The sequence below is a fragment of the Anastrepha obliqua genome, chromosome 1, assembly GCF_027943255.1.
Source record: "Anastrepha obliqua isolate idAnaObli1 chromosome 1, idAnaObli1_1.0, whole genome shotgun sequence".
NCBI classification, from domain to species: Eukaryota; Metazoa; Arthropoda; class Insecta; order Diptera; family Tephritidae; genus Anastrepha; species Anastrepha obliqua.
This window is the reverse complement of record NC_072892.1, coordinates 107,471,650-107,495,516: the sequence shown is the minus strand read 5'-3', so window position 1 is coordinate 107,495,516 and position 23,867 is coordinate 107,471,650. Positions and strand designations below refer to the sequence as shown.

Genomic DNA, 23,867 nt, shown 5'->3' with positions numbered 1-23,867 from the left:
TCTGCGCTCCTAATAGTGGCCCGAGTAGTGTGCGAAGTGAGAACTGTATTATTTTCTCTTATAGATATGCACTACTATCAGTGGAGTCATGTAGATCGGTTTTACTCTCATTTGTGAATAATATCCTTGCTTTATGGAAAAAGTTTAGAAATTACTCGAATTATAAAAATTTAGTATAATGACCAATTGTTAATATTCTTTTTCAAATATTTTTTAGAAAACTTAAGCCGCGAAACTTTATTCTTCTTACTGATATACAGTAGAGCGTCGATTATCCGAAAGCCGGTCATCCGAAACGTCGGTTAACCGAAAGGAAACATGACGCCTTTTTCGGATACAAAGAATAAAAAAAGTATGTACAAATGAAATAGAAACGTTTAATAGAAATGGCTCAGAGAGCGGAGCAAGGGAACGTCATGATTTTGGCATTTTCCGTGTCTTCATCGATAGCATGTTATATTTAGAAGATGATTCATAGGTATTGACAACGTTGTACATATGTACATACTTGCTTTCTGTCACGCGCTTTATGAATTTAAGTTAGTATCGCAGTTCCTAAATATATATAACAGCGTCGGTGGTGTTATCGTGCCGCGAATCGAACGCGCATTCGACGCCGACAGTTTTGTTTGGGCAATCTCTCATTAATTTCAGGAAGGACACTCAAGTATTTATCGAGTGGTATGACGCTGTATTCATTCCAGAGGTTAAAAAACATCGGATAGAAACTGGAGACACTGGAAATGTTTTATTAGTGATTGATAATTTTCCAAGTCATCCCTCAAACCTTTCACTTGAGAGAGAAGATGGAAAATTTAAAATGATTTTTTTGGTGCCCAATGTTACCTCAGTCGTTCAACCTATGGACCAGGGGGTGATCGAAGCCTTCCAACGTTACAACAGAAAAGCGTTGCTTGGTAGTGTACTAACCGGCCAAGAGGAAGATAAAACAATTCTTGAAATCTACAAAGGTATTAACTTGAAGGATGCTGTTAACATGGCAGCAGAAGCGTGGGCTTATGTCAAAGCTTTTACTCTAAAGAAATCCTGGAATAAGCTTTGCCCAGCAGTTGAATCCGGAGCTAGCCTTACATCTGAAGAACCAACAAATGAAAACTTTGTTTCAGAAATGGTTGAGTTGATGAAAGAGGTTTCATGATTTGAAGAATGTGACCAAGAAAACGTGCATGAATGGCTAGAATTGTTGATAGACGACGATATAATAGCACAGGTTCAAGTTTCTGAAGATGACGACAATGAAGACGAAACTAGTGATGACATCGTCTCAGCTGAAAAATGTCCGTCCAATGAAGAAGCCTTTAAATGATTTGAGACTGCTAATAAATGGTTGGGACACCCAGGCGAATGCGATTCTGTGCAGTCTTTAAAACGCCTAAGAGATTTGGCGGCAAAAAAACGAGTCTAAAAACTTAAGCAAACAAATATGTTCGACTTTTTTTTTAGATTAGTTTTGTACTGTTAAAAAATGTTTAGACATATGTATTTATGTACCGTGTGTGCAATTCCTACTTAAATGTGACTATTCATAATATGTACTGTACTCTAGTGTATCATTAAAAAGCATTACATAAATAATATGTATTCCTAATCCAATGACATGTTTTATTACCCTACCCTCAACAAAGAACTGGAATTTTGCAAATGTTCGTTTATCCGAAAAATCGATTATCCGAACACCCTCTGCACCAATTGTTTCGGATAATCGGCGCTCTACTGTAAAACTTTTTTCTAACATTCGGCCATGGAAATTATATTTTGAAACATAACTCCCCAAATCAGTTAAGACAATATTATTTCATTCATTTATGCCGCTTATCACGATCGTTGAGTTTTTCCGCTGACAAATTCCGCTCTTATTTTGAATAAAAAAATATTCCTAATAACGTTTCGGTTACTACCTACATCGTGAAGAGTGAAATGACTTCGATCAATGATCTCTGTCTGCAAAGTTTCACCCCCTCCATGGAGCTTTATTACGAGTGGTGAGTTTTGTTTCCGGTGACATTGCTTCCTTAGTATTCTATTTTGAACAATACTACAAGTATGAATTTTTGGAATAAAAACATCCATTGCTTCTCACTACTATGTTTTAGTCGAAAGAAGGTGGAAGTAATTAAATACATGCGCCACAACAAGAAAAACATGGCCGTCGTACAACATCCAACGGATGAATTACCTGTTAGGATGCTCTCGCCCAAGCATCTCACGTATCGCTGCAACACTTCCAGGTCGTTGAAAGCTAGAGGATCATGCAGCCAGACTTAACCTTCCTTCCATTCCCATCTGCAGAAGCTGTCAGGCGCTGGGGTGAAAGAAAGTTTTTTTTCACTACTTATGTGAAGGGCGAGGTCTAACTGGAGCAAGATTTCACTCTTTCTGTACGCCTTTCTTACAGCAAGTTAATGATATCTCAGATCAGAAAAACAAAGAGTATGATTTAAAATTTTCGCTCATGGAAACTTTAAAAAAATAATAATAAAAAAGGTTGTCATAGCCGAGTGCGTTTTTGCAAGAAAACCAATTGAAACCAAATCGCTTTATGGTGATTTAGCACAAAAATAAAATTTTCTGATAAGGGTTTTCGATCGACGGCATTGTTGGCATTTTTTCTTCGAACACTACTAGAGAGTGTTACAGATACAAGCTCACCTATTTTAATTTTTTTTTTTCAACATGTCGAAAATTTGAGGACGAGCAAATTGGTCGACTAACGATCGTTTTTTTAGTTTTGAATGAAACCTTCAATCAAAGTTCTTCATAAAATTACTATTACTCATCAAATGAAATCAAAATTTTATTGCCATGATAAGCTTTAACTTGCTCATGTGCACTGACGTATTTCAGCCCTCAATAAAGAAAAGATTGTGTACATTTATTGCCACCTAATTCAGTTTAATTCTCTATACGACTTTCCTATAGATTTACACTTATGCTCACAAATTTAGTTCACTTTATCTTTTTGCAATATTCGCAATATTTTTCACGCTAAATTTTTTACGTAAATTTTTTATAATAACATTGTAACGGCTGATTTTTTAGCTATTACCTTTTTAAACAGTTGATTTTAACAACTGACGCACGTTTCGTGTTTTGTTTCACTGTCAAACATCTTCAGTTTGGTCTATAATTTAACCATGAATCGTCTTGCAAACGAACAACGCTTGCAAATCATTGAATTTTATTATAAAAATGCGTGTTCTGTTAAGAAAGTTTATCGCGCGCTTCTTCCATTTTATGGTCAGTTTAATCAACTCACTCAAGTGGCTATTCGAGCTATTGTGACTAAATTTAGAACCAAATTTACATTATTGGACATCAAACCACCAACACGCTTACGTAGAGTGCGAACTGAAGAAAATATCGCAGCTGTATCGGCCAGTGTTAATGATGACCATCAATTATCGATTCGTCGCCGTTCGCAGCAATTGGGCCTCTGTTACTCAACAACGTGGAAAATTTTGCGAAAGGATTTAGGTGTGAAGCCTTTCAAAATACAGCTGGTGCAAGAATTGAAGCCGAACTACCTACCTCAACGCAGAATTTTTGGTGAATGGGCTCTTGGAAAGTTGGCCGAAGATCCACTTTTTTATCGAAAAATTGTGTTCAGCGACGAAGCTCATTTTTGGATCAATGGGTACGTAAAAAAGCAGAATTGTCGATTTTGGAGTGAAGATCAACCAGAAGAATTGCAAGAGCTACCACTGTATCCAGAAGGGTCACAGTTTGGTGCGGTTTATGGGCTGGAGGTATCATTGGACCGTACTTCTTCAAAGATGCTGCGAATCGTAACGTAACTGTGAATGGAGAGCGCTACCGTGAAATGATATCCAACTTTGTTTTGCCCAAAATGCAAGAGCCTTACTTGCATGACATGTGGTTTCAGCAAGACGGTGCCACATGCCACACAGCACGCGTAACAATGGACTTGTTGAGAGGCGAGTTCGGTGAACATTTTATTTCACGTTCGGGACCTGTCAATTGACCACCCAGATCGTTCGATATAACGCCTTTATATTGTTTTTTGTGGGGCTATGTTAAAGTTCATGTCTATTCAGACAAGCCTGCTTCAATTAACGCATTGAAAGACAACATTAAAGCATTTATATGTGAGATACCGGCCGAAACATTGGAAAGAATATGCCAAAATTGGACTAAGCGGATGGGCCATTTGAAGCGCAGTCGCAGTCAACATTTGCATGAAATAATCTTCAAACATTAAATTATATGGACTGTAATATCGATTTAAATAAAAATTTCATGCATTTTTCTGAATTTTACGTGTGTTTTTTTGAAAAACTTTCCTATAGCTATTAAAAATCAGCAAAATCAACGAAAGCCCTTAGGATTATTTCAGTAGATATACTCAACTACTTCAGCAACGTAACAAAAACCCTAAAAATCAAAGTTCCAAAATTTGATTCGGAAAAATTAACAATTTCTAAAACATTGGCATAAAACAGGAAACAAACAAAATTAATCTTAAAAAGTCCCCTGGATTTGATTTAAGCACGGCAGAAGTCCTTCGTAATCAGCCAAAAAATTGCATTGTCTATTTAGCCAGTTTATTTAACAAGTGCATCAGCTTTAGGTACGTATGTATGTATATATTGGAAGTTGTCATGATATCTATGCCTGGTACATCACACAACCAAGTGCCCCTTACAAGGCAATATCTTTATTACCAGTAATGTCGAGGCCTTTTGAAAAAATACTTTTAAAAGTCTGCAGTCAGTCATTGAAAATAAACGTCTGATTCCCATTCACCAATTTGGTTTCAGAAAACATCATTTAATGCCCGTTCTAATATAATACACAGAGTCGTAAGCACCATAGAAAACACTATGGAAAAGAAAGAACGGTGTTCAGCTGTTTTTCTTGATGTATCGCAAGCTTCCGACAAAGTGTGGCCCGAAGGCTCCTCCAAATTCTCAAGTCCATGCTGCCAACAAAATACCGCGAGGTGCTCTGGTCATATCTTCATGATAGGTATTATACTTTTGCGTAAAGCACGAAAATTCACATTCCTCTCTAAAAAAATATTATATAATCGCAGGCGTTCTACAGGGAAGCATTTTGGGCCTCTTCTATCATCATCATAATTATGACATCACAGTTCGGTGTGAACCAAATGCTTCCGTTACAATTCGCCTCCACGTCACTCGGTCATCAGCTTTTCGTTTGATATCAGATATATCCATAGCTCCAAAGTCGCCCAAAGTCATCTCTCCATCGTTTTATCGGCCGGCCTCTTCTTCTGTCGCCTTGTAGATTTGCCTCGAAGACCTTTTTTATAGCTCTATCGTTGCTCATTCGTAGAATGTGAATCCTTTGCGCTTTGATGTACCTGATTACATTTGCGCTCTGATAAATGTGCCTAACTTGTCGTTTTACCGAATGCAGTAAATATCGTCTTCAAGACGTACAGTTCCATATATTTTTCTTAGTCTTTCTTTCAAAACAGTTTAACTGATCGACTTTATTGGATTTCAGCACTCGTATGTGAGTGTAGGTATTATGACAGTTTTGTATATTCTTAGTTTCTGGCTGCCCGAAAGTAATCTGGACTTCATCAGTTTTTCGTGCGTGAAGTAAGAATTATTTGCAGCTTGTATCCTGTCTTCTATGGCAGTAGTTGTATCTTTCTGTGCGCTCAGCACAACTCCAAGGTTTCTAATTTCATTGACTATTTCAAAGTTATATTATAGCTGTGGATTTGTAAGTTAAGGGGGGAAGCTGGTCTAGAGCGCAAAAAATGGGCATATTTTATGAATTTATTTTGACTCAACAAAGGAATAAATCGAAAATCTGTGAAATAGGTTTAATAATATAGCTTTCATGGTACAAATACAAAATTTTTCGTCTGAATTAATTTCAAAATGGCCGCTGTCCAGCAGTTCTCCTAAGGCGCCTTTTTTTCTAGTGGGTCCATTGCCGAAGACGTAAACTCCTTAATTTTTGTCCTGGATCAAAAAATAAAATTTTTTTAGTTTCTATATAACAACAGAAAGAGACGTACGTAGGATTTTTTCGAAATTTTGTTTTTTTGCGAAATGGTGCATGTTTGAACAAAAAGTTACAATTTTCACTATAAAGAACGACATAAAATTGTTGATTAAAAAAAAAACTATGTAATATAAATAAAAAATCCTACGTACGTCTCCGGAGAAAGGTATTTCGAGTGTATTGTCAAAATTTCGTAAGAATCGGTAAAGATTTGTTCGAGTTATGTCTTCGGCCAGTTTGAAAAAAGTGATTTCGAGAAAAACGCGTTTAAAGTTGTAAGTAGCGTTCGGGGCATACCTGCGAGGCACTGCCGTCGAATGAAAAATTTGGGCATTTAGACATTTTTGCTGGCATCCCTCATTTGGTATATTATTTCTAAGACCCTAAACCACCTTTTAAGACAAAAAAAATTTTTCGATTTTTTCAAAATTTTAGACCAGCTTCCCCCCTTAAGTGCTGCAGCACTAGCAGATGATTTTAGATGCATAAATGTTTCTTCCAGAGCCTGTTTATTTCTGGCTATAATTACGATGTCATCCGCTGAGGTGCAAATTTGTGTAGATTTGCTAAAAACTGTGCCCTCGGGATCTACTATATATCAGCTATAAAAGCGTGTAGTACCACGTTGAAAAGCAGGTACTCTGCTATATCTCCTCTATATCCTATATACCTACGACCTACCACCGGCAAATCAGCAAGTAACTGCAACATTTGCGATAACACTATCGAAAACGCAACGAATAAGCTACAAGAAGCTGTTAACCTTATTGCTACATGGGCTTAAGAATAGAGAATAGAGCTAAACAAAAACAAGTCAGCACATATAGTGTTTTCCCTAAAAAAACGCTACTGACAAGTCAATCTTCATTCATGCGTCGATAATCCCATATGTCCATATAAGGCAAAATATCTGGGCATAACACCTGATGCCAAACTGTGTTGGAAAGCTCATGTAAAGGAGAATCGCGCTTGACTTCAAACTAAATAAGCTTTATTATCTCAATGGTAAGATTATCAATCGGCAATATATTATTTATATATTTACTATAAATCACCTACATATATCCAACACCTGCAAAACAAAATCCTGTGGAGCGAAGTAAACGCGTCATACTATATAAGGAATATCGACCTTCATCGTGATCTAGGCATACCAACTGTGACGGAAGTAACGAAGCAATTTGCCATAGCTCACACACAGTAACTAAAAAATCATGTCAACGATGCAGCACCCAGCTTACTTCGGCTGAATTCTTCTCTCCATATGAGATGACAGCGCAGAAAATAGTCCAAATCGTTCGGTCTTAACGAACACGCAGCCAAAATGCTACATAATAGACCAACAAAAACAACTATAGCTTGCAGTAGGAATACAGTAACCCGTTGATGGTTAATGCATTTCCAACTGAATTTGATCTTGAATGCTTTCAATTACAGCTGCGATATTTTCAACTGCACGACGGGAACGAGCAGACGCTGGTGCGTTAATGGCTTATGACGCGGCAAATTTCCCGATTAATATTTTTTATGCAGGCTTCATCCGACAATTGTTATTTGTTATTTTTCGCCAAACCATTATTTTAACATATGAATATATAAGTCGATCAAGCCGTACACGATTTTTTGGTAAATTTTTGTGCTTTAAGTCCAAACTGACTGGGTTTTTCCTACTACAGATGTCCAGTTTGCTTGCACATTTTATCTATCTGAAAATGCGCGGGGAGTGGCATAAATAAAGAATTTTGCATTTATGGGTGCTCTAATGTTTGCAAATAAAATTCATTATTTTTGCTATAAAATGGGCCAATAGATGAGTTTCTCGAAAAATATTTTGTGTAAAACTTAAGCCATTTTTTGGTAATAAGATTTCATGCATTACAACTGCGTTTTCCCCCTTTCAAATGCCATTTAGAATCATTATAGAGCTTTCAATTTCAATTCAACCGGGCTATTCGAGACATGTTCTTCGATTTCGATGTAACTCAAATATGTTGTTCTCTGATCAAAATAATGAGACACGTATTTTTTTCTTCTCCCGAAAATATTTTTTTAAGATTTATCGGCAATTTTGTTCTTCGACTCAAAATCGATTTTTTTTCATTATATAAGAATTTTTTTTTTTAAATGCTCATAACTTAGTTAAAAATGAACCGATTTTAATGATTCTGGATTCAAAATGATCGTCATTACTTACACGAACGACTTCATGTAGAAACAATTGCAAAAAAGTAGTTGTAATTTTTTTTATTTTGCAAAAAACAAAAAGTGCGAAACAGGTTTTTTACTCAAAAATTCATTACTCAAAAACAACTCATTTTAGCTACTGGGCATTCAGCTCAATTGAAGTTTGAGGTGTCCTCTTGATTTGGAAAAAGTTATAAAAAAAATACACTTTTTGAAATATCGAATTTCGAAAAAATTTCAATTTTTTTCTTTTTTGCTAAATAAAAAATTGTCAACTACTTTTTTGCAATTGTTTCTACATGAAGTCGTTCGTGTAAGTAATGACGATCATTTTGAACCCAGAATCATTAAAATGGGTTCATTTTTGTCTAAGTTATGAGCATTTAAAGAAATAAAAATTTATATAATGAAAAAAAAAGATCGATTTTGAGCCGAAGAACAAAATTGCCGATAAATCTTGAAAAAAATTTTTTTCGGGCGAACAAAAAAATACGTGTCTCATTATTTTGACCAGAGAGCAACATATTTGAGTTACAACGAAATCGAAGAACATGACCCGAATAGCCCGGTTGAATTGAAATGGAATGCATCTATAGCCGTGTGCTCTCTAATACGAATTTCAAAATGGAGCCGCTCAAGAAATGTGCTTCTCAACCACAGGTGAGGGTAAAATCATTTTTATAGACGTCAATTTAATAGACAGATGTAACGCATTTGAATCGATATGTTTTGAATTTTGTAATTGATTTTTTATGGAAATGGAACTTTGAACTGCTTCATCTTAAGGTCGGTCAATCCGGCTAGGAATAAATCGGAAAATTATTGCATTATTGAACAATTTGCCGTTTATTTATTAAAATATCATACGTATTTGTAATTCGAAAAGGACTGATTCTGCATTCAATACTGATTCTGATAGTCTACAAAATCACACCTGGCAAAAAAATTTTAAGTTTTAAAGAACTAAGGAACTAATCTTATAAATAAAAATTTTATTTACCGCATGCACAGTTGGCCATAATATAATAGGAGTGCCAGCACGAAAAATGTACATAAATGTGTAACTTTTTCTAACACATGTTACTTACATAGCGGTACACCGAACGGGCAGCAACATTTTATTGCAGCGGTAGTTACACTGCGTTCGGGCGCAACGCGAGCCATGTGGGATCGCTACAGAGAGCTAAAAAAGGAAGAGAGACGTATTATCCGACAGAAGAAACGAGAGGCCGAAATACGTGAGTGCGAGGAGCTTGAGATGCTGGCCAATAGGAACAACGCCCGAAAATTTTACCAGAAAGTTCGGCGGCTTACAGAAGGTTTTAAGACCGGGGCGTTGTCCTGTAAGAACAAAGACGGCGATCTGGTGACTGACGTACAGAGCAATCTTAAATTATGGAGGGAACACTTCTCGAACCTGTTAAACGGTGACAGCTGCGCATGTCATAGAGAATGTGGAGATCCCGATACCCCAATCGTTGACGACGGAGTTGTCGTTCCGTTACCCGACCATGACGAGGTGAGAATAGCGATAACGCGGCTAAAGAACAACAAAGCCGCGGGCGCCGACGGACTGCCGGCTGAGCTATTCAAACATGGCGGCAAGGAGCTGGTAAGGTGCATGCATCAGCTCCTATGCAGAATATGGTCGGATGAAAGCATGCCTGCCGATTGGAATTTAAGTGTGCTCTGCCCAATCCATAAGAAGGGTGATCCTGCAATCTGTGCCAATTACCGCGGGATTAGTCTTCTAAATATCGCCTATAAGGTTCTAGCGAGCGTATTGTGTGAAAGGCTGAAGCCCACCATCAACCAACTGATTGGACCTTATCAGTGTGGCTTCAGACCTGGAAAGTCTACCATCGACCAACTATTCACAATACGCCAAATCTTGGAAAAGACCCATGAAAGGAGAATCGACACACACCATCTTTTCGTCGACTTCAAAGCTGCATTCGACAGTACGGAAAGGAGTTACCTGTATGCCGCTATGTCTGAATTTGGTATCCCCGCAAAACTAATACGGCTATGTAAGATGACGTTGCTCAACACCAGCAGCGCCGTCAGAATTGGGAAGGACCTCTCCGAGCCGTTTGATACCAAGCGAGGTTTCAGACAGGGTGACTCGCTGTCGTGTGACTTCTTTAACCTGATGTTGGAGAGCATCGTACGAGCCGCAGAACTTAATCGCTCAGGCACAATTTTTTATAAGAGCGTACAATTGCTGGCGTATGCCGATGATATTGACATCATCGGCCTTAACAACCGCGCTGTTAGTTCTGCTTTCTCCAAACTGGATAAAGAGGCAAAGCGAATGGGTTTGGTGGTGAACGAGGACAAAACGAAGTACCTCCTGTCTTCAAACAAACAGTCGGCGCACTCGCGTATCGGCACCCACGTCACTGTTGACAGTTATAATTTTGAGGTTGTAAAAGACTTCGTTTATTTAGGAACCAGCATTAACACCGATAACAATGTCAGCCTTGAAATCCAACGTAGAATCTCTCTTGCCAACAAGTGCTACTTTGGACTAAGTAGGCAATTGAGCAGTAAAGTCCTCTCTCGACGAACAAAATTAACACTCTACAAGACTCTCATCATGCCCGTCCTAACGTATGGCGCAGAAGCTTGGACGATGACAACATCCGATGAAGCGACGCTTGGAGTGTTCGAGAGAAAGATTCTGCGTAAGATTTTTGGACCTTTGCACGTTGGCAACGGCGAATATCGCAGACGATGGAACGATGAGCTGTATGAGCTTTACGACGACATAGGCATAGCGCAGCGAATAAAGATCCAGCGGCTTCGTTGGCTGGGTCATGTCGTCCGAATGGATACAAACGCTCCGGCTTTGAAAGTATTCGATGCGGTACCAGCTGGTGGTAGCAGAGGAAGAGGAAGGCCTCCTCTGCGTTGGAAAGATCAGGTGGAGAAGGACTTGGCTTCACTTGGTGTGTCCAATTGGCGCCGGTTAGCACGAGAAAGAAACGACTGGCGCGCTTTGTTAATCTCGGCCAAAATCGCGTAAGCGGTTATCGCGCCAATTAAGAAGAAGAAGTTACACTGCGTTACAAAAATGAACTTTTTTTCTGTCCTATGAACCAAATATACTTTTTCGGAAAGGGGAGAAAAAATAAAAGTACACGTGTATCGGCGATTTTCATGTACACGTCAGACTTTTTTTTATCTATAAAATGTAGAGCTCGTAGTCCGCCTGTGTGAAAAACTTTGGATCAATTTTTAACCCTTTTTCCGTGATCCAATCGCGCTGAATTTCTGCAGGCAGACTCATGGAAATGTTTTTATTATGTAAAATAAAAAAAAATTGTATCAACTCTCAGATTTTCTTGAATTTTTTTTCCTAAAAAAAAAATTTTTTTTTCTACAATAAATTTTCGGCATAACTTGAAGGGACTCCAAATTTTTAAACAACTTATTAACCTTTAATTTATTGTTTCATACAACACACTCTGTGCCGTTTGTGTGTTTGTTACAGTTCCGGAAGTTCCGATCATCTGACAGTTGCGTTACTAGGAGACGTATACTTTGACAATTGTTTTAAGTTCTGTTGCGCGAAAACGTCTTTCTGTATATTTCATCTTACGAAAAATGCAGTGCTCGACTCGTAATAAGTTTTGTTACGTTTGTGGCTTATTCGCACCAAGTAAAAATTTTAAAAATATTACGAAAACAGTGGTTAATTCGTTTCAGAAAATATTCAAGACTGCTTATGTTCCTTACTTGTGGTATACTCCGGAAGTCGTGTGCGACTATTGCTATAGAAATTTATGCAAGTTTACTGATGGAAGGTCAACAATAAAGTACTCCAGCAATTTGGCTACCACGTACGGAGCACTGCAGTGAACTGTGCTACTTTTGCGTAACTTTTACTCAAACTAAAGGGTACCAATACTTTCGCCGCAACAAAATTCGCTACGCTAATGTAGAATCGGTTATTCCAGCGGTTCTGTACGCACCAGAAGAACGTATAGCGGCTTCAATGGAGATTTTTGATGATGTTCCCGAATTAAGGGATGGAGAACCAACAGTAGCACCAAAAATGGTATCAACATTTCTTGCATCGAATGCGAGATGCGGGGAACCAGAAGTATCGGAATTTGTACCAACACCCAGTGAACTTGGGACAGCAGTGCCGCATTTAGTAACGCAAGCCGACTTCAATGACCTTGTACGAGAAGGAAATTTGTCAAAGAGAACAGCCGAACTCTTTGCATCACGCTTTAAGCAGTGGAATATAGTGGCGGCTGATTTTAAAATAACAGCCGCTCGTGATCGACGTAGCAGTATTCCATATGACGAATTTTTTAAATTGCACGAAGATCGGAAAAAAACCTGGCTTATTGTTGTGATATTGATTCGATGTTTGAAAAAATTGGTTACCCTCATATTTCAGAGGAGTGGCGACTTTTCATCGATGCATCGGTCAACAGCCTTAAAGTAGTGCTGCTTCATATCGGTAACAAAGATCCAGCTGTCCCGATCGCATATGCCACCAACCTCAAAGAAACATACGAAGGCATGGAATTAATATTACAGCTGATAAACTACCAAGAGCATAATTGGAAAATATGCTGCGATCTAAAAGTGGTCGGATTACTCATGGGTGTTAAGCGTGGATTTCCAACCCACCAGTGCTTTTTGTGTACATGGGAAGGTCGCAAAAGAGATCAGCATTACACTGAATTTAAGTGGAAGCTGCGAACATGCTACAAAGTAGGCGTAGAAAGTATAGAAAATTTACCATTAGTGCAGCCATCTCAAATCATTTTGCCATCACTACACATTAAGCTCGGTGTCGTATCAAATTTTGTTAAAAAACTGGATCGTGAGGGCGAGGCGATTGCAAGTTTGCGCAATATTTTTCCGAAACTGAGCGGCGCAAAGATTCATGCAGGTATTTTTTTTTTACGAAGGCTTTTAGTAACTTTATTTTTTTAATGATGTGTATAATTTAAGGTGTTTTCAGTGGTCCGCAGATAAAAAAATCTGTTGGAAACATAATTTGAGTACTTGAAAAAATGTGCAATTTGCTTGAAGTTTATACAACTTTTTACATATATTATTTTCAACTTTGGTAGCTTTTTTCAACATTTTCACAAGAATGCATTTACGTTTAATTTTCTTTAAAGAATGTGTTATTCTGAGTAAAAGAATCGGTAACGGTCTGCAAAATGAACTAAAGGTTCATGAAATTATCGCGCTTTATACGAAGAGAGAAAACAAAAAAATAACTGCAATGAAAATTTTGGGTTTTATAGAAAACTTAAAAAAAAAGGATTTAAAGTTAATTTTGGAATGTGGCATCCCACTGAAATCGAGTTGAATTTCAAGATTTGGATTGGATTTGCCAAAAATACCGCTACGCAATTTCCAGCCCCAGGTCGGTTCAGATAGAACTATGCTACGTAACTTGAACCGCTACACAGTGCGGCCGATTCCCAAAAAGCTGGCCAAAAGTCGAAAAAAAAAGTTTCTAGATAGAGTTTTTTTGTCTTTGGGTTGGCTACAGTAATGCCTTGAGTAGTGAAAACCGTTCATAGCAACGTCCTAAGTATCCTCTGTATTTTCAGGCGCAACGTGGCCTTCGTTTGAGCGTCGTATTACTGTCGATGAATAGTGAAAGTTGTACACATTTGAAAGATTTTGTAATGGAGTAAATTGAACAAAACCAAATGGAATCATCTTCGGAAGGTTAGTAAAATACGAGAAATCTTTAGTACATATCAATACCTCGACACAAAATTTTTAGCTGCAGCAATACGTAGATACATTTTTTGCAATTTTTTTTATAAAATTTGAGTTTTCAAACTGTATAGTAATACAACGCCGTCATATACTGCTTTGAAACCTATTAAAGGTTACTCAAAAAAGTAATGGTTACTGAATAAAACAAGATTCAGCTGCTACTACTTGCTACCTTGGCTTTTATGCTATTTTTTGTGCACAAGTGCATCTTGATTATGTTCTAGAATATACGCTATTTCACGTGAGGGGGTGGCGAATAGGGGTGGAAGGGGGTGGATTTTCAAAATTTTAAGATCAAATTCGTAATCAGCGACCCCGACAACCCCCGAGTAAGAAATTCTGAATCAATTACTTAATTTTTTGAGTTTTGGCCAGCTTTTCGGGAATCGGCCGCACTGTGCGCTACTAAGGGCCGGTTGTTCCATGTAAGTTTAACATCTAGTTAAAGTAAGTTTACTTAACTGGGGTTGAAATTTCCAGAGCAGGTACTGTTGTTTTATTTAACTCGAAACGACAATAGCAGATGTTTGTTTACACATTCGAAGGAATTGTTGGAAAATTTTGCATACAAAATAAAACATTATGAAAAATGAAAAGCAGTAGTTCTTCAATTAGTGCAATGAACTTTTTGCTAAAACTGGTAGAATGTAATAATATAAATTTATACAGTAGGGTAAAAAAAACAGTCCGAATGTCAAACGCGTTAAAGTAACTAAGGCAGATGAGATTGTGAAACTCAGCCTGACTGGCGGTTTAACCAAAGTTTAAACGACGTTTAAATTGTACTGCATGCTGAGTTCAAACGCACTGAAAAACTGCCCCTGAGAAGACGAGCAAAACGTGATTAAAGCCATTCATTGGAAACATGTGATATACTTAAACTTCGATTTATGGAGTTTTTTCCCAGCGACATTTTTTTACTGATACTTTTCGTTTTCTTGACCATTCTAAACTACTGAAGGTAGACAGGCAATTCGGTTTGTAAAAAAAAACTGCTTTCGATTCACCGATTCTCTGCCCGCTAATCGAAAAGTTTGTATGTGAAAGCTACAATTGTTAGAGATTTTGAAGCCGCTTTCAGTCACTTAGTTCGCAAGCGACGACCTGAAATTTATGTTTTCTTGACTACTCGCTAGATGGTTGGTGAATTGAAACCAGCTAATTAACCCTTTTGCATCATTTGACGGAATAATCAGCGAACAAAAACTTTCTCTTACCACCAAGAGCGGAATAGTGCTCGCGAACAAAAACACTCTCATAACCGGAACGGTTCGTTAGAACAAACAATAAAAGTCTTGCCGACGCAAGGTACTCGTATATGGACGCAAGGTATTTTGGGCACATCGCGCATTCCGAGCGGTGATTCAAAAGGGTAATAATTACCAATTGTACTATGTGAACTGTAGGAATCCTTTTAATGTTTAATTACTATTATAAAAATAGTACATTAATTAATACAAGAAAAAAGTCATCAAAAGAAAAATATAGCAGAAAATGACATTTATTTTAGTTAAAATGAAAAACGAATTAAATATTAATTAACAGCAATAAAGTATATTGCAAACAGAGTTAACGAAAGCATATAACATCATCTTCGAGGCCGGAAAAATCGACGAAGCATTATTTAAAACAATAATTTTCGCAATATTTAAAAAAGGAAATGCAAATAAAGCAAGTAATAATTATCGGGGAATATCCTTTATGAACTGTATCGCAAATGTATTAATGGGATTGATTAATGCAAGACTTACAATTTGGAAAGAAAACACCAACAGGCCCATTGAATTTCAAGCGGGCTTTAGAAAATATTACTCAAAGGTAGATCACATTTACAATCTTGCATCTATAGTGAATTTAAAGTTGAATGAAAACAAGAAAGTTTTCGCATACTTCGCGGATTTAAAAGCGGCCTTTGACAGGGTGCCCAGGAAACCATTAACTTATAAACTCCGATAGATGGAAATATCAAGCAAAATACCAAATCTGATAGAAAATATATATTTGAATATGAGAACAGCAGTTTGAACAGGAAGGGAAGTATCAGATTACTTTGAAATCTTCACAGGTGGGAAACAAGGTTGTCCGTTATCGCCATTGCTCTTTACATTATTACATATGGGCCCGGGACTTTTCAGTCCATGTGTTACATAGATGATGTTTGGAGGGTGGTCTACTGATTGATGGAATAAATGTATGCCTTCTTCTATATCCCTATATCATGCAAACTATGATTAAAAAATTTGAAAAATATTGCGCTGAGTGGAACATGGAAGTAAATTCAATGAAATCTGAGATAATAGTCTTTAGAGAAGGCGGTCAACTAGCCAGGGCTGAAAAATGGTGGTATAAAGACAAATAAATAAAAGTGGTGGCAGAATATAAATATCTTGGTGTTATCCTCACATCCAAAATGGCGTTTGCTAAGCATGTGGAAGCCAGAAATAATTCGGCAAAAGCTAGCATTAATTGTGCAAGGATCAATTTCTTAGCTAAGCCATTCATTTCATTAAAATCTGGTGTTATACAATATTTGAAGAAGTAAATAAACTTCAGCGTTATTTTATTAAAAAGACCCCGAATGACGCAATAACGCTAGAAACTAACATGGAAGATAGCTACTTATGTATATTCGCTAGAACTACACATGAAATATGTACATTTTGAAAACTATTTATGAATACAGCAGCAGTAGACTCACGCACAAATGAAAAAACGTGTTTTGGCGCAAACAACTCAACGTCTTAGGATGGAGCTTGTCTTTGAGCTTGAGTAAAATATAACTGCTATGGACTGGCAAGATCGCTGTATCCAGCTTTTATCAAAAATGAAATTACAAAACTTAAACATAGCAAAAGCCCAATCAAGCACCACGCGAATTTATAAACACTTAGATTACTCAAAAGGAGAATCATATTTTACAGAAGATACGCGGCTAGCTGACATCCCAACAATATTGAAAGCAAGATGTGGATTGCTATTTGCACCTTATGCAACTTATACGAAGAAGAAGACATGTATCCCTTCTTAGGAAGATGCCTTGTACTGAAGGAAATCAGACAAAGATACTTAATACACATTATAAACATAAACTGAGAATCAAATTAGTAACTATCATTACTTACCACAATCTTCAAAGGGTAAACTACGCCGGCTTAAGATTTTTTTGTAAATAGTTTTTGCTGTAGATCGTAAATCGAATGAACGGCATTCAGTTAAAACGACCAAAACTATGGTACAGAGATATAGTAATTTAAAGTAAAAAAAGTCTAAGCGCATTGTTGAATGCTTTTCGCTTGCGACACTAGTTATTAAACGTTCACTTTAAGTTTGCACCAAAGAAAAAATGCACACAAATTATGAGAATATGTCTTAGATATTTATTATTTTACGCTTTACTCAGCAAAATTTATAAAACTTCTACTCGTATTACGCTGCATGCATAACGGGTGAAAGCTAACTGATTAGGCGAACAGTAGCAACTGATACGGTAGCAATTTCGATTGACTACAATTGATTGATTGCCTCGTATGTTTGCTTTGTAAATACTATTGCAGTTCATTGATTTTATATTTGGTAAAATGACGTTTATTTATTTGCTTGGGAAATTCCATTCTTTTCTTATTTCAAATAGTGGTTGTTTAAATACTTTTATTGCTACATACATATATATATATATATCTTCTTTTTTTTTTTTGATTAAACTGCTTACTAATAATATTAATTGTGTATATCGACGCTGGCTTTTTCCTTTACTCCATTATACCTTTGAGATAGTTGGTGTTTTTGATAATTCTAAAATCAGCACGTAGTTGTATGAATTGTCGTACGACCGATTTATCCAAGTAGTTCTAAAAGAGAGATTATATGCATATATAATATATATGTAAACACATTTGTCTATTTGATTAATTCATTCACAATTTTCACTTTCACTCGAAAGAGCAGCAATTCCAATACTTATTATTACACTTGACAAAAAAGTAACATGTTTATTTGAACATTTCAGATGTCTTCTCTGGTATAGACATGGATGTTATGCATAGAACATAATATCCGAATTTTGGCACAGTGGGACACAATTTCATCAATACCGCATCTTAACGCATATTTTAGTCTAGTTATGGTTCTTGGCACACGGTAGGTAGAAGTAGCAGTCGGTATCTAAACCAACTCACTTAGACTGTTGCCGATCCATTGTGATATTACAGTAGCAGTTTATCTGCTACTCCTCGTTAAGGGGTTATATACAGCTAGAATTTTCAAAGAACCGATTTTTTTTATTTTATTTTCTTAATGCAAATACATAGGTATGTATATTTAAGAATACTCACAGAAAATATCGTTCCGGTGAATATTTTCGAAGTTACACGCAAATTTGAAAAGGCGTTTCAGAGTGCTTGAAAGTACAAGGCAAACTTTAAACGCGTTTTTCTCAAAATTATGTTTTCAAATTCGGTGACGAACATTACTCGAAAACGGTTAAACCGATTAGTATCAAATTTTAACACGAGCTTCTTAAATATATTTTTTAGTCATTATCGAACCGATAAATATTTTTTTATAAACAATTTAGGGCCGAAATTTTGTTCAAAATCGCTTTTTTTTTGAGAAACTGTCATATTGTCAACAAATTTTGCAAGTGAGAAAAACAGCTGATCGCAAAGTAAAAATAAACACGAATTAAAATTTGCGAACTGAGCCAAAATTCTAAATTTAAATAAAAATGGGGATTAAAATGGAGAATGTTAATATGTAATATTATTTATAAACTTTATTTGAGTTCATATAATACATTATTAATATAGAGTTATGTACTTCTGGCGGCTGCCGTAGCCGAATGGGTTGGTGCTTGACTACCATTCGGAATTCAGAGAGAGAACGTCGGTTCGAATCTCGGTGAAACACCAAAATTAAGAAAAACATTTTTCTAATAGCGGTCGCCCCCCGGGCAGGCAATGGCAAACCTCCGAGTGTATTTCTGCCATGGAAAAGCTCCTCATAAAAAAATATATGCCGTTCGGAATCGGCTTAAAACTGTAGGTCCCTCCATTTGCGGAACAACATTAAGACGCACACCACAAATAGGAGGAGGAGCTCGGTCAAACACCCAAAAAGGGTGTACGCGCCAATTATATATATAATATATATATGTACTTCTGAACCACAGCCTCCAATCACCGTTGCTGCAGTTTCCGAAATACAAATTGAAAGCGTTGAAGGTATCTTTTGTGTTTTATGCTAGTTCTTCTTGGTTATTAACTAATTTGGCAATATACACATATATTCTTATACATACATGCATAGACGGCAGCAACGAAAATATGAAGAAAGCCGTGATTGCCACAACAATGCAATTGCGAATGGAATGTTCTTCATCTGACACCGATGATGAAATGAAAAAAATTATTGTGGACAACATAAAATCATATGATGCTAAGCTTGTTATTTTGCATTTTATTTGCTTTATTTTTTGTATTAAAAAAATGTTAATTTTTGTAATTTTTTTCGCCAACAATTTAATCATCTGTTAGTAAAACTTGTTACTGGTTTTGCGTTCATTTACTTTTTTTAATATTTTTATCTTTGAGACCAAATTTTCGGAAAAAAAGTTCCTGGCAAGTTACTGGATAATTTTTAAATGAACAGACCTAATATCGTCATACTCGTGTGTATGATTTAATATATTGGATTGAAAACCACTTTTGTACAAATTTAAATATTTTATAGAAATCTATGAAAAATTGAAGAAAAAGAAGCAAATACAAGTGCTATACCCAAAAAAATATATAAAAAATGTAAAAATATGTGATCTTTTCATGTTTAATCCCATTAAGTATATTGTAAGTATATTTAATGAATAAAAAAATAGCAAAAGAAAAAAAACTATAAAGATATAATATATATGACATAAGAAAGATGGAATATGTACAAGATCGCGAAAATAAAAGTTGAAAAAAGACGTAACTGTGGCGTGACTTAATTGTAGATGAGGTGTCTGAAAGAACTAAGCAAAGGCTCGTAACCAAAAATTAAAAGCAATATAAGCAAAGAAGATAAAATAATAAGGAAGCGAGTTGTTTATAAGCAAAAAAAATGTTAAAAAATCTCTACAATTAAGTTTGCCAAATTCATTGAGAACCGTGAATTGCTAGAGCGATATTGTTTTATTTTGCTGTTGCACCACCATTTTGTTGTTGCACCACTTGAAACTAATCTTTCACATATAAATAATAATCACACACTAACCACTCCCCTCATTTTCCATTTCACTCCTTTTAAAATCCAAATTGTATCTGTTATAAATATCGACTTAAACTTATGAGTAAATCACAACCGGTATTGTACAACTTTTTCCAACATTCTACTCACCAAAGTTTCCCCGGTACAAACTTCTTGCAAATTTTCTGGTTTCACTAGCAGCAGGTTGCACAATGCATGCAGTATATCAAACAATTGCGTAACCAGCGGATTTTCCAACTCCCGAATACATTTGCGATACTCATTCACATCACAGATTGCGCACATAGCACCCGCCGTATTGTATTGCATGGTTTGCAAGTGATCGAAAATGATACGATGGAAACGTACACCAAATTCGTGTAGGACATTTTGTAAATTATCGCCATCTACAGAACGTTTTGCTTGCTTAATGGCAGGCTGCAAATTTTGTACAACCTGTAGACAAGCCTAAAAATATGAAATCATACAAATAAGAAAAAATTTCGACTGTGCGAACATGGTTTTTTGTTTAATTATCTAAAATAGTATTATATTGTAATTGTAATAATAATAATGACCGTATTTTAGTCGCTTATCATAAAGTGTGAACAAATCTTAATACTAAATTTTATTACCTCACGTCTGATACTAAATTTAATAAACCTTAATTTGTACTAATAATTCTCAAAATAATAAGAGAGTTTATACAAGTAAATACTTTGGTAGTTTATATGTAAACTTACCGCTGACGAAATTGTGTCCATATCAGTTTCCGGCTTATAATCTGTTTTCTTTTGTTCGCTTTGTAAATATAGTTTAACCCAACTGATTACAGCATTAATTGAACGCTCAAGTCCCTGGTCTAAAGATTTCTCGATCTGTTCCATTAGTAAGCGCCTTTTAAACATATAATCTGAGTATTTTGGTGTGTTGCTATAAGACATAAATACAACTTTAAAAATTTCTAATATTCTTTGATTTTAAAAATTTACATTATACAAGGTATGACGGCACTATTCGAGAGTTTTTCCAGTAAATGCACAATGATATTGGTTTTTTGTACCACATCAAAAAAGTAAAGTTGTGGGAATGTTTTGCCTTCTGCTATCGGTATCGCCTGCAGTCCTAGTTCCAGAGCATACACAACATGTTCGTGCATAAGGAAACGTAATAAAATATCATTTAATTTTATCACGTTAGTTGGTAATTCAATAGGAGTGGAAAGTAGACGGCATCGTTTGAGCGCAGCCTTTGCCTCCTGCAGCATATTTATTGCTAACTCTTCACACAGGAAGGTCTCCCCACCGTAATCTTCAATCTGTGCAATGTTGATATTCGCACGTGTACCGATTAGTGCCTGCATATCGCGTCTTAATTCTTGGAAACGCTCCGTTGGCTTCTTCTGATGCTTTTTATTAACATAAAACCGTTCCAATTCGGTTGAACATTTTGTTGTAAGACATTTTGCCTCAACCTCCACATAGTTTGCCAAATGTTTTGTGAAGATTTGTTGTGTCAACTTTTGCAGCAGATCGTCATCCATGGTAGCCATATAGATTTGTAGATCCGCTGACAATTTTAATGTACTTTAACGGGAAAATAATTAATTCATATTAGTAAGCTATACAAATACATACCAAAAACTATTCTTTGACGCGTGACTATCATTTGGGAGTGCATAGATTCGATTCTTAGTGCATGAAACAACAAAATGAAAAAGTTTTTCCTAATAGTGGTCGCCTCTCGGCAGGCAATGTCAAACCTCCTGGATATTTTGCCATGAAAAAGCTAATAAAAAAAACATTTGCCATTCGGTGTCGGCTTAAAACTGTAGGTCCCTCCATTTGTGGAACAATTTCAAGACGCACACCACAAACAGGAGGAGGAGCTTGGCCAAACACCTAACAGAAATGTACGTACCAATTATTTATATATTTATTTTATATAAATTTTTCAATTCGAGCTTTTTTACTTTTATTTACTTTCTCTACTTAAATTCAATTGAAATTTATTTTTTCCCCCTTATTACTTATTGCTTTGATAAAACTTCAGCCCTTGTTGAAACCAGAAAGTGATCAATCAAGGCAACTGAAGAATTGCGCTAAAATAAGGCAGCCTTCTCAGACAATTCAAATTAGTAATTTTTAATTAAAAATTAAAAATCGGCTAGTCATGGCAATTAAGAATATCATTTCTTCTGTGCGATTACTTTAATTAATAAAAACTTACCGCGAGTACAATTCGTATAGCGTACGCAAGTATTTCTCTTCGTCCTTTTTATCATCCAATTTAGTTAGCGCATATTGATGTAACTTTAACTGGTAAATATTGAGTATAAACTTTGACATGACTTGCCCGGGATTGGCAAATACTTTTTTGATGATTTCATAATGATGTTTGCACATCGGCGCTATTCCGATAAAAATATCCTTTCCGCCATATGGAGTCTATTGGGAAAAGAAAATGTTAAGCAACTCTGTAAACAAAAGTACAAATTTATCATATAACCATTTGACTCTGTTCGATATATGCATCGATACACTGGGCGTAACCTTTAAACTGAGATAAAATCTGTGCCAACTTTTTCATTTTTTCAATATCTTCGCACTTTTGCGCTGTAGCAAACTCTTCAATTAGGCGCCGCTCAACATCATCATACATTTTTTCGATTTTCCGTTTCGATTCAGCAAACTTCTCCACCGGCAAATCTTGTGAAATTGTAAAAAGTTTTTGGATCACATCAGCTGCTTCGTAAAGTCGCGTTGGATCGGTGAAAATGTCGTTGAGTATAGGTCCGGGGACAAGAAATTCAGACATGTGATTCAGCAGTTTTTGTGCTTCCACAGTGCGACTACGAGGCGTATTCACATTTTCCAACTGCTCGCCAAGGTGTATAATTTTACCTGCTACAGAATTTATTTTCTCGTCCAGTTGACCGAACCAGTCGATTGCGACCTGATGACGTTCTTGCAGTTTGCATATTTGTTTGGTATGTGCTGACTGTTCTTGGCGCAGTGACTCCTCCAGCCGTTCACATTTCGCCTGCTGCTTCTCTTGTAAAATCTTCATGTCTTTTATGGTTTGAATAAAAGTATCATGGAGTGCTACGGGATTGAAGTCGTCTGCATTTTTACCGCTGATTCCAACTTCGTTGTTTATACGCCATGTCAGCCGCTCAATAAATTCAGACACTTCAAAAGGCTCCTGGGGATTCGATAAATAATGAACAGTTGAAATGAATGTTAAAAAGAAATTATTTAATTCACCTGTTCAAATTCGTCCATATACTGGGCTAACATGATTTAATAATTAATTATTTTTATTAAAACACCATAAAATAAACAGTTCAATTTTTATCTATATTTCGTTTTGTCTTTTCTTGAAGGGCTGTGTAGTCAGATTAAACATTTGAAATCAGCTGATTGATGTTGCCAGATTCGACCGCCATAGTGAGGAATTTTTAAAACTGTACATCGCCGCTTAATTCGGGACTATTGCAAGTCAAGATAATTTTGCCAAGAGAACGTATAATGGCTACGATCATTGAGTTCCAATACATTTGGACCCAAGTAGTTTTTTATATGGTATGGTATATGGTATATTAATTTCCCTCGTGTTTATTCCATCTGCCTGACTTGGCTCCGATTCGATTCCCCATGTGAACCAACTGGAAG

At 36.3% G+C, this 23,867-nt stretch overlaps 2 protein-coding genes across 2 annotated transcripts in view; both read right to left on the bottom strand.

The window, feature by feature from the left end:
• The window catches only part of LOC129235440 (NPC intracellular cholesterol transporter 2), a 39,006-nt gene extending 21,583 nt beyond the window's left edge, over positions 1-17,423 (bottom strand). The window contains exon 1 of the mRNA XM_054869274.1: positions 17,097-17,423. Within this exon, the coding sequence (XP_054725249.1) occupies positions 17,097-17,250 (154 nt within the window). The 5' untranslated portion in view covers positions 17,251-17,423. The remainder of the gene's footprint in view (positions 1-17,096) is intronic.
• A 153-nt stretch (positions 17,424-17,576) lies between these two features.
• Positions 17,577-23,731, bottom strand: LOC129235437 (exocyst complex component 5). Its single transcript, XM_054869271.1, has 7 exons — positions 23,460-23,731; positions 22,702-23,397; positions 22,423-22,640; positions 21,186-21,779; positions 20,937-21,126; positions 20,344-20,661; positions 17,577-17,822 (listed from the first exon to the last, which is right to left on the bottom strand). Exons 1-7 carry the CDS (start codon positions 23,490-23,492, stop codon positions 17,724-17,726), a joined length of 2,148 nt encoding a protein of 715 aa, XP_054725246.1. The 5' UTR covers positions 23,493-23,731; the 3' UTR covers positions 17,577-17,723.
• Between the last annotated feature and the right edge of the window lie 136 nt (positions 23,732-23,867).